The sequence below is a fragment of the Callorhinchus milii genome, unplaced genomic scaffold (genome assembly GCF_018977255.1).
Source record: "Callorhinchus milii isolate IMCB2004 unplaced genomic scaffold, IMCB_Cmil_1.0 Scaffold2, whole genome shotgun sequence".
Classification (NCBI taxonomy): Eukaryota; Metazoa; Chordata; class Chondrichthyes; order Chimaeriformes; family Callorhinchidae; genus Callorhinchus; species Callorhinchus milii.
In genome coordinates, this window is record NW_024704743.1 from 28,015,364 (window position 1) to 28,028,863 (window position 13,500).

The 13,500-nt window shown below is 41.2% G+C and overlaps 1 protein-coding gene across 1 annotated transcript in view; it reads left to right on the top strand.

Annotated features, from left to right (window-relative positions):
• The window catches only part of LOC103176312 (FH1/FH2 domain-containing protein 3), a 353,167-nt gene that overhangs the window by 236,350 nt on the left and 103,317 nt on the right, over positions 1–13,500 (top strand). The window contains 2 exon segments of the mRNA XM_042332021.1: positions 1,883–2,136; positions 3,137–3,226. Of these exon segments, the coding sequence (XP_042187955.1) occupies positions 1,883–2,136; positions 3,137–3,226 (344 nt within the window).

Below are 13,500 nucleotides of genomic sequence, written 5' to 3' on the forward strand. Positions count from 1 at the left end.
CCCCAGCAAATCCCACCAAGAAACACAAGGTGAATGATCAATTAATCAATTAATCTGGAATAATATTGAAGAAGACAATGGTAGAATCACCCTTCTCTCTTCAAATCCGGTCATGTCACCTTTAATATCCGTCTGAACTGATAGGAAGCCAGTTAAATAATAATAATATTCCTTGCATTTGATATAGCTCCTTATCGAGATGTTTCAAAGTGCTTCACAGAATATCCTGTGAAGTGAATTGGCTGTATATTTTGTGGGCGAAACGCAGCAGCCAATTGCACACAGCAGTGTCCCACACACAGTCATGGATTGAAAATGACCAATTTATTGTTTAACATCTCATCTGAAGGATGGCACATCCAACATTGCAACATGCCTCCAGTGCTTCACTGGAGTCTGTGACTCCATCAGTGCCCTTTCTTGTAAAGTTAGCCACATTTCAGAGACACAGTGTGGAAGATGAAGAGATCGAACACCTCAGCATCACAGAACAAAACGACGCACAGAATCCACACACATGCACTTTTCAACAGGATTCACCAGTCATCAACAGCGGAAATCCCAGTTAGTTTTTTTTCTTTCACTAGCGCGGGGACATTCAGCCTAATTGTAAAACCCACCCTTTTTTTCCCCCTTTGAGATCACCTATAATTCAGCACAGACCAAGAACCTTTGACTTTCCTTCTTAGTATGGCTCAGTTTACATGATGGTCTGATGAGCTATAACAGTGGAGGGGCAATAAGTGAGCACTTTTAAAATACTTCTGAGGACTCTTAACAAATAAATTAACATCAAAAGTGAGATAGATTGCTAGTGTGATTGAAGGGAACAAATGATCAGGGTGAGAAATGAGGAATGATATCATCGCCAGCAACAGCAGCTTGTATTTATTTGGTGCCTTTCACATTGGATGACGTCTCAGAGTAGGGTGCCAAGACCAGCAATCTTTATAAATATAATGTTATTAATGTCTGATAAATGAGTATCTAATGGTGAGTGAGTATCTCTCTGGTTCACACTTTCGTTCAGGGATATTTTTAAAGCTTTGTTGAGTTGCTGTTGGTGGGGTGCAAATGCGCGGTCCCAATCCCCCCCAAACACTGGGTTCTCCACATCAATCTTGGTTACAGTCATAAGCAGAGGCTGCGAGGCGCAACTTCACAGGACAAAACTAGTTACAGAGTGACATTGGAAGAGGCCCAGTAGTAAGCCAAGTTTGAACATGCAACCGAGACTCCTCGTGCTACCTACAAATAATAATAATAATCCTTGCATCTTATCACCTGATATAGCACCTAATCATGTCTTCGAGCCGACTCCAAGCATTTCACAGAATATACTTCAAGTGAATTGACTGTATATTTTGTCGGTGAAACGCAGCTGCAAATTGCGCACAGCAGTGTCCCACAAACATTCGTGGATTGAAATGACCAATTTTTTTTGAAGGAAAAGCGATCTGCCAAACGATAAACAACCGGATTCCTACTTACTGCTAGGTAAACAGAGGAGTGTGGAGTGAGGAAACTTGCCCAACATTTCCCACTGCCGGGAATCGAACCCAGGTCTCTTGACCCAGGTGTAACCATTGAGCTACAGGACTCCACAAACCCACTAAAATAAGCCCCCTTTGGTTAAATAACTTGCTGATACTCGAGAGCATAGTCTCATATGTGAACCAAGGTTACTTTATTGAAGAACTAGCTGGTGGCTGGTACCAGTGAACCTTTGGTACCTGCATTAGACAAGCAATATAAACAGAATATCACACATGAACAAAGAATATCACACGGTAATATAAACAGAGGATGTCACATAGTAATAGAAACATAACATTTTTGTTTTTGTCAGACAAGTCAAATAAGTTTTCCAATTGTTTTACAGATGACACTAAAGCATGAAGACGGAGATGACAATAGTGTAGCTCCGAGTGGGCGCAAGGAACGGAGAAGGTCAAGCCTTGGCTTGAACGAACGGCGCGGTTTAGAACGGCGGAGAAGCCGGCGGCATTCAGTGCAGAACAAAAGCTCAGTGTCTGCCCCTGTGAGCCCTTGCAGTCCTCTGTCTGGACATTTGAGCCAAACTGCTTCCAGCTTCCTTTCAGCCAATGGACACAGGAATGAAGATCTCAATGAAAAGTAAGTGATTGACCAGAATTACACATCATAAAAAACATGTCCAGTTATTTCTACTGGAAATCGTTTTTCCATCACACCGTTAATTCTTTGCAGAATTGAATTTATTGCCTCTCGTAATCCTGTCTTATTGTTTTGTGCATTAGTTGCTGTACAGCAGATTAGTTCAGGAGCTAACAATATTCGAGTTTAAAGAGACATTTGTTTTAAACAATAAAAGTATGAAAGCTTAAATGCTACTCATTAACTTTATATTGACAAAGCCCAAGAAGCATCCTTGTACGTATACGCACTCCAGCCTAGTTATGGGGCACTGTCATTTTTAGTTGTAGTCATGCAGTTGTAGATGACAGCTTCTACCACTGCAAACAGTACAGTTAATCTGTACACTAAGTACTATTAAAATATCCTGCGAATTTCAAACTGGACATGGTGCACATTTGTGACTGAGGCCTTTGCTTGTGAGGCTCACAAAAGTATTGATAAATAGGGAATCCTGCAAGCTCCTGGATTTGTCTTCTCGCAGACACTGGTCTCAGTTTCAATTTTGTGAAGCGAGGAGGTTGCGGCCAAATGTGGCAGGTGATCCGAGTTGGAAGTTTGTAGCTGGAAGGAGCTTCAAAGGATCAGCTGGAGGCATGTCGGGAAAGCTGCAGAATCCAATAAATCTTATTCCAAATCTTGCAAGTTATACCCCATTCTGAGTGACCAGGACTTTAAACCTGTCAAACAACTTGATGCTAAGATGGGAAGAAGGTAGGGTAGGTATTCTGGAAGGATAAATAAACCCAAAGCCTTTTGGTGCGGTCATAAACTCACCTGTGAGTTAAATGCTCACCTCTGACACAGCAGTAGAACTAAGTTATTACATTACATTGTGTCTTAGGTAAGAACTCACAACTGCATGATGCTGTCATTGCCGTATCTTGTCCTGCACACCACAGTTTGTGTCTCGTTCATTATCGTCCATTCTTGTTTTTGATATCCCGATTGCTGTGCTTAGTAAAGGTGAGCAGCCCGTGATCTGCCCTGCTGATGAATCAAACCAGTCTGACAGCGTGTTTGAGACAGATCAAGGCACAGCACACGATGTGTGAGTACAGGGACGATTGGTGCCGGGATGCATGATGCCAGCTGGCCTCTCTTCTGCTGGTGCTTATGCTTTACCTGCGGAGGGGGCTGAGGGCACCGACATAAAAAGCTTTTGCTGTTGAGCACTTTAATCGGCCACTGCTTCATCTAGTATTGTAAGCTAACTCCTTTCTTCGTAAAAATGGTAATTTCATATTGCTGTTGCAGGCTTGTTGTCATTCCAGTACTGTAACAACAAAGTTGCCCCTGTTTTCTTTTGCAAGTCTGTTACATTTGATAGGTTCGGTACATTGGTGTCAGAAATTTATCTGTGCGAATCCTTGTAATGGGAGTGGAATTTGATATGTATGCCAACGGGAGCGTGGCATCTACGCCACCAACAACCAGACCCACAGGCATTAAAAGTGTATCACAAGAGGTGAAGGGCACAATTATTCACCAACTGCAAATAAAATGTCACAGACCTTTGTCCCTTCCTCCACACCTGACAGACCACAAGGAACTCAGCAATACTGGCAGGTAAACTGTGCAATAATCCATCACCGCAGGATCAGCCTGGCCTGTGGGATTGTCCGTAAGTTTAAACGCAGTGAGGTCGCCGTAAGTGTGAAAAGGATTAGATCGAATGAGCCAAGGAACCTTCGTCACCTGAACCCCTTTTGTGATTTCGATAACAGCCTAATTTCGTGCAACTTAATCCTGCAGGCACCGGATTCTTTGAAAATAGCATCTAATTTGTGAAAGTTGAAGAAGGATTTGGAAATAGGGAGTTTTGTGTGTGTGTGTGTGTGTGTGTGTGTGTGTGTGTGTGTGTGTGTGTGTGGCCAAACTTCCAGAATTCCATTCAGATGCCAATTTCAGGTGTCGAAGGTGGTTGTTTATTAAATAATTCAGGGCATCAGTAATTCCCTCTTTTACACTTTGTTAGCACAACCCACAAATTAGATTTTACTGAGACCCCACGGGATATATCGAGGAGTTTGAATTGTCATGTAAGGTATGGTAAAGGTTACTGTTCTGTGGGTAAAATCGAGACCAGCGAACAGGATTCTCCTCCGATGCATTGACAATGGGCTACACTAAGGAGAATGAAATGGTTGTGCAAATGTCAATGGAAGTTGCTCTCTTGTGCCTTTGTAGACCAAAGCACGAGGAGAGCACTTAGCATCTATTGGTAGAAGCAGACCCTATACTTGTCTTGGGAAATGCTTACTGCTGTCATTGAGTACAATGTTCATCTTCTGCTAACAGTTGTCCTACAGATGGTAGAACACATTCAACACACACATACACATGCATACACAAAGGACTAGAAAATGTAAGCGTGGAGTTTGGATTAGTATGTTCTGTGCTTTCCAATTCTTCCTAACTGCAGATGGCTTCAGTATAAAGTGTCTGCTTCCCATAAATATGTATTTAATTAGCGAACTGGCCTGGACAGCCAGCAGTAAAGTGTTTCTGATACATCTGAAAGCTAAACTGCTATGAATTAAACTGTTATGGAGACGGTATGATTCAAAGATGGTAAGCGCTTAAAATGGAATAAAAGTTCCTGTTTTAACAGTTGTTTACAGAGCATAAAACATAAATCTTCATGAATCTGAAGGTTTTAAAGGTTGTTCCTAGATCAAACTAGATGTTTAGATTAGGAAGTTTCTATTCCGTTAAGTACCACTTATCCAAACATCAATTGTCCAAGATCTTTGATTACACAAACAACATAATATTGGCTGTTCTCTTTATTCTTAAAAATAACATTCTATGGCATTTACATGGACTGCGTTAGAGACCACTTGTGTGTAGGACCACCGAGGCTGAGGTGAAGTCTTCAGTGATTTCGACTGTCAGTTTCCATGAACTGTACAATTCTTATTTGCAGTTCTGAAAAGATTGCAGATTTTTCTCTGTTTTCTTACTAGAATTTAGAACCTTAGAAATTTCTAGTGCAGAAGGCCATCCAGCCCATCATGTCCACACTGGCTCTTTTAAGAGCAATCCTTCAATCCCATTTACTTGCCCCCAATCCCCTGCTGTTTACTCCTTTTTAACTGTCTATCTAGTTCCCTTTTGAAAACAAATTTGATTCATCATTTTTAACATAAGTGTCAAAGGACAGTCACCGTGGCATGTAACACAAGTATGGATAGTCCGTTCTACTGTAAATGGAAGCGCTTGGGATATTGATTGTTTGATTATTCAGTCTCGGGTATTTTCAGACCAGAATTCTTTGTCCTGATAAATCTGTCAAATTGCTGCTCTGGTGCAGGTGTGGTGGTGGTGGGGGAAGAGGGTGGAGAGAGCGTAGGTAACATTTTATTTGTTCTAAGCATTATTAATGGGTTTGTCTCAGTCAGTGCCTCACTTTCTCCTTTTATGTAGTGGGAAAAATATTTTAGATCTATTTATTGAGCACATATCCCTCTTCGTGATTGAGGCCAATACTTAGCCCACATTCGTTGGCATTTTGTAACTACAATAAAGACATTGGGGTGTGGTGGGTGTGTCTCTGCTTCTTAGCCTCTTGTTTGAAACAATTGTTCTCCATAGTTAGGGTCACCTTTTGGTGACTGAGATCGGGAGGTGGTATGTGTTAAAGTGGATGAGAGCCTGTGTCGTACCTAACTGGTCTAACAGGCACGGTGGAGCACACAGTCATTGGCGTAAATGTCCTTGAAGCACCGAGTCCCCTTTCTCAGTCATGGAGAAGCCTTAGTGGATTTCGAGCACTTCCACCGAAGACGAGAATATCAGAGGCAGAACCGCTGAGCAGTCTGCTCTCCTGCACCACCTGGTGGTCAGAGGCTGGAACAGCGCAACAGGAGGTTTTGCACGAGGAGGGCAACGAGGAAATTAATCTTAAAAAGGAAAGCTTTGCAATCTCTATTAAAGTATTATAGTGAAAAATCTGTCAACAAACAAATTGCCACGGACCGCAACACAATCATATCAACACACAGAGCAAGAATTTGCTCCTCAGACACAGGGACGTAGCTCTTTATTATTGCATGGACAGCACAGACTTTGGAAGTTTATTTGTCTAGAGCCAAGATATTGTGTCAGAGTTTTACTATGTTTTCAATACATATCTGAAGATACGATCCTACATTAGTCTCACCCTCAGGTATGTGTGGGAAAACTAACTCCCCAATAGTTCATTTCAACAATGAGGAGGGTGATATTTTAATCTTTGTTAAATTTACAATGAGCTTATAATGGAATTTCAGTGTTGGATCTTTCTCAGTCATTTCAAGGAAATGTTATTTTCAGTGTTTCTAAGGTTCCAGTCTTGCAATGTGATGTTTCTATTTTTCTTTTTCTCCACCTATGTTTCTCCCTCAATTTGCTCCCACCTTTTCCTCTTCTGAAACCATCTTAATCCTCATGTTTTCTTCTGGGGTATGATTCTATAGGTTTGCGTTCCCCTTCAGTACCTGAATTGAGTGGTCATCATTCATGTGTGAGCTTTGACAGTGAGTGTTGGCATGATATTTGACCACAGTTATCTTCATTGTGCAATCTGATTCTGTCCTCACTCTATGTTCAAACGCATGGATCTCAGATACCCTAGTTATGCTTTCCCTCTTCACCCGAGGTCCTCTGCAGGCAATTGTGATGCCCAAGTCCAGGCTGAGATTCACAAATTCAGCACAGACCAAGCAGCAGGACTGTATGGCCCAAGCAATGCATATTCAATATGCTTCCCCTTGGTATTATCTGCACACATATATGCTGATGCCACACAGGAATGCTGCTGTTTTGCCTGATTGCCTGTCAGACATCAAGTCCTGGTACAGAAGCTATCTTGTTTGGTTCTCACTAGCACCTTCACATTTCTGACTCCCTTAGAATTAATCAGCCAATGTTTTATCTTGTCACTCTTTAGTTGACCCTCAACTGTCCTTTAAACCCCACATTGTCTATTGCTAAAACAATCTTTTTCCATCTTCAGAACAGAGTCCCATTTACGCCCTTACTTCACCCTCACTCTCTACTGCTGAAATCTTCAATTTTGACAATAGACTTTTCTAACACTTTCCTTTCCCTTAGCTCGAGGCCCGAAATTCTCCAGCTTATTAAAAGTTGTGTAGCTGCATTTTCTCTTCCGCATGTGGTTTCGCACATCCCTTACTCCCTTCCCTGCTAAAGTCCAGTGGCTACCATACACAGCCAATTCAACTTAAGATCATTTTCTTTCAGATTCCTACACGTTGCCACCCTTTGTATATGCAATCTCTCCAGACCTATTCTCTTGCCTGTAACCCAGCATTTTAAGATTCTGATCTTTTTCTTCCTTCTCACCCCGATTTACTATCAGTAGCTGGACTTTAAACCAGAATGCCCTTTTCCTCTGGAACTTTTTCCAAAATCTTTTCACCTTGTTCTTTTCTCTTCCTGCCTTCAAACCCCTCTTAAAACATCTGACTTTGACTGTGAAATTTAGTAAAGTTCATTAAATCTCCCCTTTCCCTGCTGTTCTCTATTGTATCTGTTAAATACTGAGACAATCTCCAATGTGAAAAATGCTATACAAGTTTCTGTAGGCCATAGGGGAGCTCATACGATATTTCTTTACTGAACCATAGTCCCTGTTGTTCCATTGATACCAGTGACTCTAGAGGAGGAGGTTGGGATCCACATCATGGCTAAATTTGTTGTTGCTGAGAATATGTAGCAGTTTGAATAATTTTCTCTCTAGCACACTGTTTATTGGCACTGCAACTTTTTTTTAAAAATCCATAGGAAGAAATCTTTTGTAACCTTTACTTTGTCTTCACATCCCATTGTTATTTTCCGTGCTTCATTTATGAAAAATTGTTTTAATTTTCTTTGGCAAAATGCTGCATTGTTGCAATATCTTTTATAAAATTAGATAATCGTGTCCAGTTTGGGAAAACAAATACAATGAGACAAAGAGATTTAAACAGCTTCAGAAAAGGCAAAAGTGGCCAATTCCCACAGCCCTTAGTTTAACAGAACACATAAATATATTAAGGGCACTGCCAGCGGTCCTGTAGCTCAGTGGTTAGAGCACTCGCTTTGCAAGCGAGAGACCTGAGTTCAATTCCAGGCAGAGGGCGAAACCTTGGGCAAGTTTCCTTACTCCACACAGAGCCTAATAATAACCCTCCAAAACCAAAAACAATAATAAATTGGTCATTTTCAATCTACGACTGTTTGTGGGACATTGCTGTGCGCAATTGGCTGCCGCGTTCGCCCACAAATATACAGTCAATTCACTTTACAGTGTGTTCTGTGAAGCGCTTTGGGACGTCCTCCCGACGTGAAAAGCGCTATATCAAATGCAAGGATTATTATTATTATTATTATCTTCTCACACTATGGGATTTAATGCTGAATTTTTAGTGCATCTTTAAGGATGAATTATTTATACTTTGACAGCAATTTGTGAGAAGCCTGCAGTATGAACTAAAATTCAGCAAGCACGTATTCCACTAGAGCCTCAGTATTGACACCTCCTAGGTGAGTTGGTTCCAGGAGCACTCCCCTGCAGTATAAACGTGGCTTGATACATCACGTTTCCTCAAATCGATAATATAATAATAATCCTTACCTTTGACATAGCACCTTTAACGTCGGGAGGGCATCTCCAAGCATTTAACAGGATATGCTGTAGAGTGTAGTGACTGTATATGTAAGGAAGTGTGGCAGATAATTTGCGCACAGCCATGAAGTGCTTTATAATTTCAATCCTGTGCCTCCATAATTAAGTAAGCAGGGTGCATCACTCCAGGGAAAGAGTACAGATTCCAGACACAGGGAAATTTCTATGCCTAGGTCGTGTATATATATATATATATACACATATATATGGAACTCTCAGTCTGATTTGGATACTCTTAAGCATGGCGATGCATCTATCAGATACCCAGCTTACCAAAGCAAAATATTCTTCCCCCCAAATAAAATTGGCCATTTACTTCATGTGCGCAGGACATTGCTGTACCCAAATTTACAGGCAATTTTGCCTACAAATACAAACCACTGGACTTTATAGTAAATCCTGTCAAGTTCTTTGAGATGACCTGATGTGAAAGGTGTTATATCTCATACAACGATTATTTATTTTAATTGTGCTCTCACAGACCGTCAAATGGTCCTGCTTACATCATTTAAGCTGTTCTTCAGTTTAAAGACCTGCATGAAGTGAAAATAATCTTGCACATCATTCATAAAGTGTATTATAGATATATTATCAACTGCAAACATACCCTTTAAAACAATTAGCCTTCGTCAAAATGTTCCACATTCCACACTTTTCAGTGCCCCCGTTCAACACAAACCATGGGCGTAGATCACGTTTGCTGATAGCAAGTCACCCGTTTTGTTGAGCAACATACATTTGTAACAAGTTAGTCACTTGTTAAAAGGTTTGTAAAGCGGACTATTTATCATGTCCTACTGCTTTATGAGCACAACTCTTTAACATGACTCGTATAGGGGCATTTCAGTGGTAAATATGACTTTTACACAATTTGATTTGTTTTGGGATCTCAGTAGTGCGTGAAGCAAAAGGTTCAGAATGGCTGTGAATTGTTAGCATTTGTTTTTAACCAGCAGTCAACTCAACTATGTTGAGCATCTTTATAGGGAGTCCTGTAGCTTAGTGGTTATAGCACTCGCCTCGCAAGCGAGAGGACCTGGGTTTGATTGCCGGCAGGGCGAATCGTTGGGCAAGTTTTTTTACTCCATACGCCTCTGTTTACCTAGCAGTAAGTAGGAACCCAGTTGTTAATCGATTGTCAGCTCGCTTTTCTGAAGTTAATAATTCCTTCAAAATAAAAAAAATAATTTGGTCAAATACATCAGAGTGTGTAACCTTAAATAATAACAGTAAATTGGGCACTCAATCCACAACTGTTTATGGGACACTGCTGTGCGCAATTGGCTGCTGCGTTTCGCCCACAAAATATACAGTCAATTCACTTTACGGTATATTGTGTGAAGCACTTTGAGACATCTAGAAGAGGTGATAAGGAGCTTTATCAAATGTAATTATTATTATCTCCTGTGCCCTGTATGTCAGGAGAGTGATGGAATGGACAGGTGAAGGGGATGAAAAGGGAGCGGGAGGTAGGGTTGGTATTGTTAAGTTAGCTGTGAGAACCAAGCATGTGGAAGTACGTCACTATTATTACAATACGTACGTCACTATTATTACAATGCTGCTGAGGAAGGAGCCACGTGCTCTCTCCCCTGAACTCTTCTAAACGCGGCACACTAAGTTGGGACAACTGACTCACCATCTCCTGGCTGCAGCAGCAATGGAAGGCTTATCGCTCACTCTCTGACTCTCAGCAGTCTGGAGACACAACCATCCTGGGCTGTCACAGACAAAAGTGGCAGCTCCCGTGGCATTAAAATTCACATGTGGGAAAGGTGAGTGGAACTGCTGTCTTTACAGGAACAAATAATGTGTCACAAGGTCAGGGTTAGTTCCATAAAGTTACATGAAGTGTTAGATCAATAGGCCATAATCAAATGCAAGGACAATTTATTTTAATTCTGCTCTTACTACTAATAATAAATTGATCACTCAATCCACAACTGTTTGTGGGTCACTGCTGTGCGCAATTGGCTGCCGCGTTTCGCCCACAAAATATATAGTCAATTCACTTTATAGTATATTCTGTGAAGAGCTTTGAAATGTATTAAAGACGTGATCAGGCGCTATATCAAATGCAAGGATTATTATTACTATCATGGACTAAGACAGAGCAGAAACCCTAATGTGCTTGAGATCTTAGCTTAAAGGGTATTGAATTGCAATTTACAATTGTGCAGTATTCTGCAAAATTCAGTCTTAATTTAGACACATTTTACTGCAGTTGTTAAAAAGAAATGCGGAAAGCTAAGAATTTTTCCAAAATTGTGCACTATCTTACATTTTAAGATAATAGTCTTCAAGCTAAAACCAGCAGAAATTCCAGACCTCTGTTCTCTCAAGTGTGGAGGACAAATGAGAGAAAGGGAGGGCGAGGGAGACTATCTGGCGGAGCTATTTTGGTGGTGGTCACTGTGTTTGCTTCTCGTTGCTGTGGAGGTCACTTTAGAACCTACTATCAGTAATCCTGTTGCTCGTCTGGCATGTCCATAAAGTTCCTATAAAGCGAGGAAATGGTATTAGACTGATAAAGAGCTGTCTTGAATGACTAAATGACAGGGCAGGATTGATGGGCCGAGTGGCTTCCTCCTACGATTGACAAGATAGGGATACCAAGACCAGTGAGGTTTAGCTCAACAGTCTGCACCTCCTTGCCACTGAATTTTGTGCTGAACATCTTTCATTGCTCACCTCTTTAGATAATAGAGTGACAGCTGCAGTTCTAACATGTGATGCGGCATCTCCATCAATTCAGTGCTGTTTTGGAGTGATGCGATGAGTGCAAATGAGAGGAGCAGCAAATGAATTTGAATTTGGGGTAAATTTATTATGATACTTCCTGTTCACTGACATGGAAAATGAGCCAAATTGCCTTTTACTACGTCGTACATTTCTATGGTTCCAGGGTACTCAACTTTGAACACACTCTGCAAAGCATTCGATAAACAGATCTCCAAGCTTACCAAGTGCATTATGTTTATTTTTTACTATTTGTTCTGGATGTGATTGAACACCTACATGTTCAGTAACTCTCATATGTAGTGGAAACATCCTCCTGACGTGAAAGATGGAATAAAAATGCAATTTGTTGTTCTTGTAAAATCATAGGTTTCCTGGATTCAACAACAACAACTTGCATTTACGTAGTGCCCCTCATGCAGGGTAGCACCCCAGAGCGCTTGACTCATGGACAAATGTTTTGGCTGCGTTTGGGGTAAGGTACGGTTGGAGGCAGGCAATGAGAGAGAGGGCGTAGTTTGTCATTTCTGTGTTATGGACAGGGCGGAAACCAGATTGGAGGGGCTCGAGGAAGGATTGGAAGGAGAGGTGATAGCAAAGCTGGTTAGCGACAACGCATTCCAGAGCTTTGGCAAGAAAGGGCAGGTTGGACATGGGTCGGTAATTAGTGAGGTTGGAGAGGTCAAGGGTAATTTTTTTTGAGGAGGGGAGTCAAGACAGTGGTTTTAAGAGGGAGTGGAACAGAGTCTGAGGAGAGCGACCGTTGGCCAGCAGTGGGGAGAGGAGGGAAATTGGGTGACCAGCAACTGGGTGGGGAGGGGTTCGAGGCAGTAGGTGGTGGGCTTCACCACCTGGGAGATGGTGGTTGAGAGGAAAGGGGGAGTAATCGGGGCAAAGAAGTTTAGCGGGGGGGTGGGGGGAGTGGTAGGTGCCATGACAGAAGGAGGGGATTCCAAAGAAATGCCTTAAATACTGATATTGTCACTTGCCACCAGGTACCATTTATAATAGTAATATTAATCCTTGCACTTGATATGGTGCCTTATCATGCTATTCAGTAGTCTTAAAGCACTTCACAGGATATATACTTTAAAGTTCTCTGGCTGTATATCGTTTGTGGGCAATGCTGTTATTTGATAGATCGCAACATCTGCTTCAAACAGATTGAATGTCCTTACCACTAAAACTCCACTGTGCCTCTTTTTGTTATTAATGTGTACATTTTACTAACAGTAGCAAAATCGCCGCAATATACTTTTGGCTAAGTTGTCAGAAAATTAAACAGAATTTATCCCCACGGACTCTATTGTGATTTCTTTTTTCCAGTGCTAAATAGGAAATAGGAGAACATTACAATTTGGTTTCAGTTAAAAGTCCAAGTTTAAAAGAAATCCAAGCATATTTCTACGCTTTCTGTGGTCTGGCTGATCAGACTAAGTACATTCAGATTAGCTGAGATTTCTGGCACAGTTAGACCAAAAATTAATAAAAGATTCAGATTTTCCATATTTTGCAGGATGTGCAACAGAGGAAAGCTTGCTCTGTGTACTGATACCATTGTTCTTATAGAGGACATTTAAGAAAATTCACTTTTATCTCAATAGGAAATATTATGGCAGAAACACTAGATTATTGGGATAAGGCTGTCACATTGGTTCAATTGTTATGTGTAGTGCCCAGTGTGAGAATGAGCCAAACAGACCACTGATATCCTAAATTCAATCCCCAATGCATATAAGTCTTACCAGGTAGCAGTTGGATTGCCCATGGGATAGAGTTGCAGTGACGATTGGTGGAAGCCATTGTGTATAGATAGATTTTGTGCGAAGCCTGGATTGTGCTCAACATTAGTGTTATTTACCTTCCTTCCCCCTTTACTGTCACCTCATTTCACAACACTCACTGGATTTTAT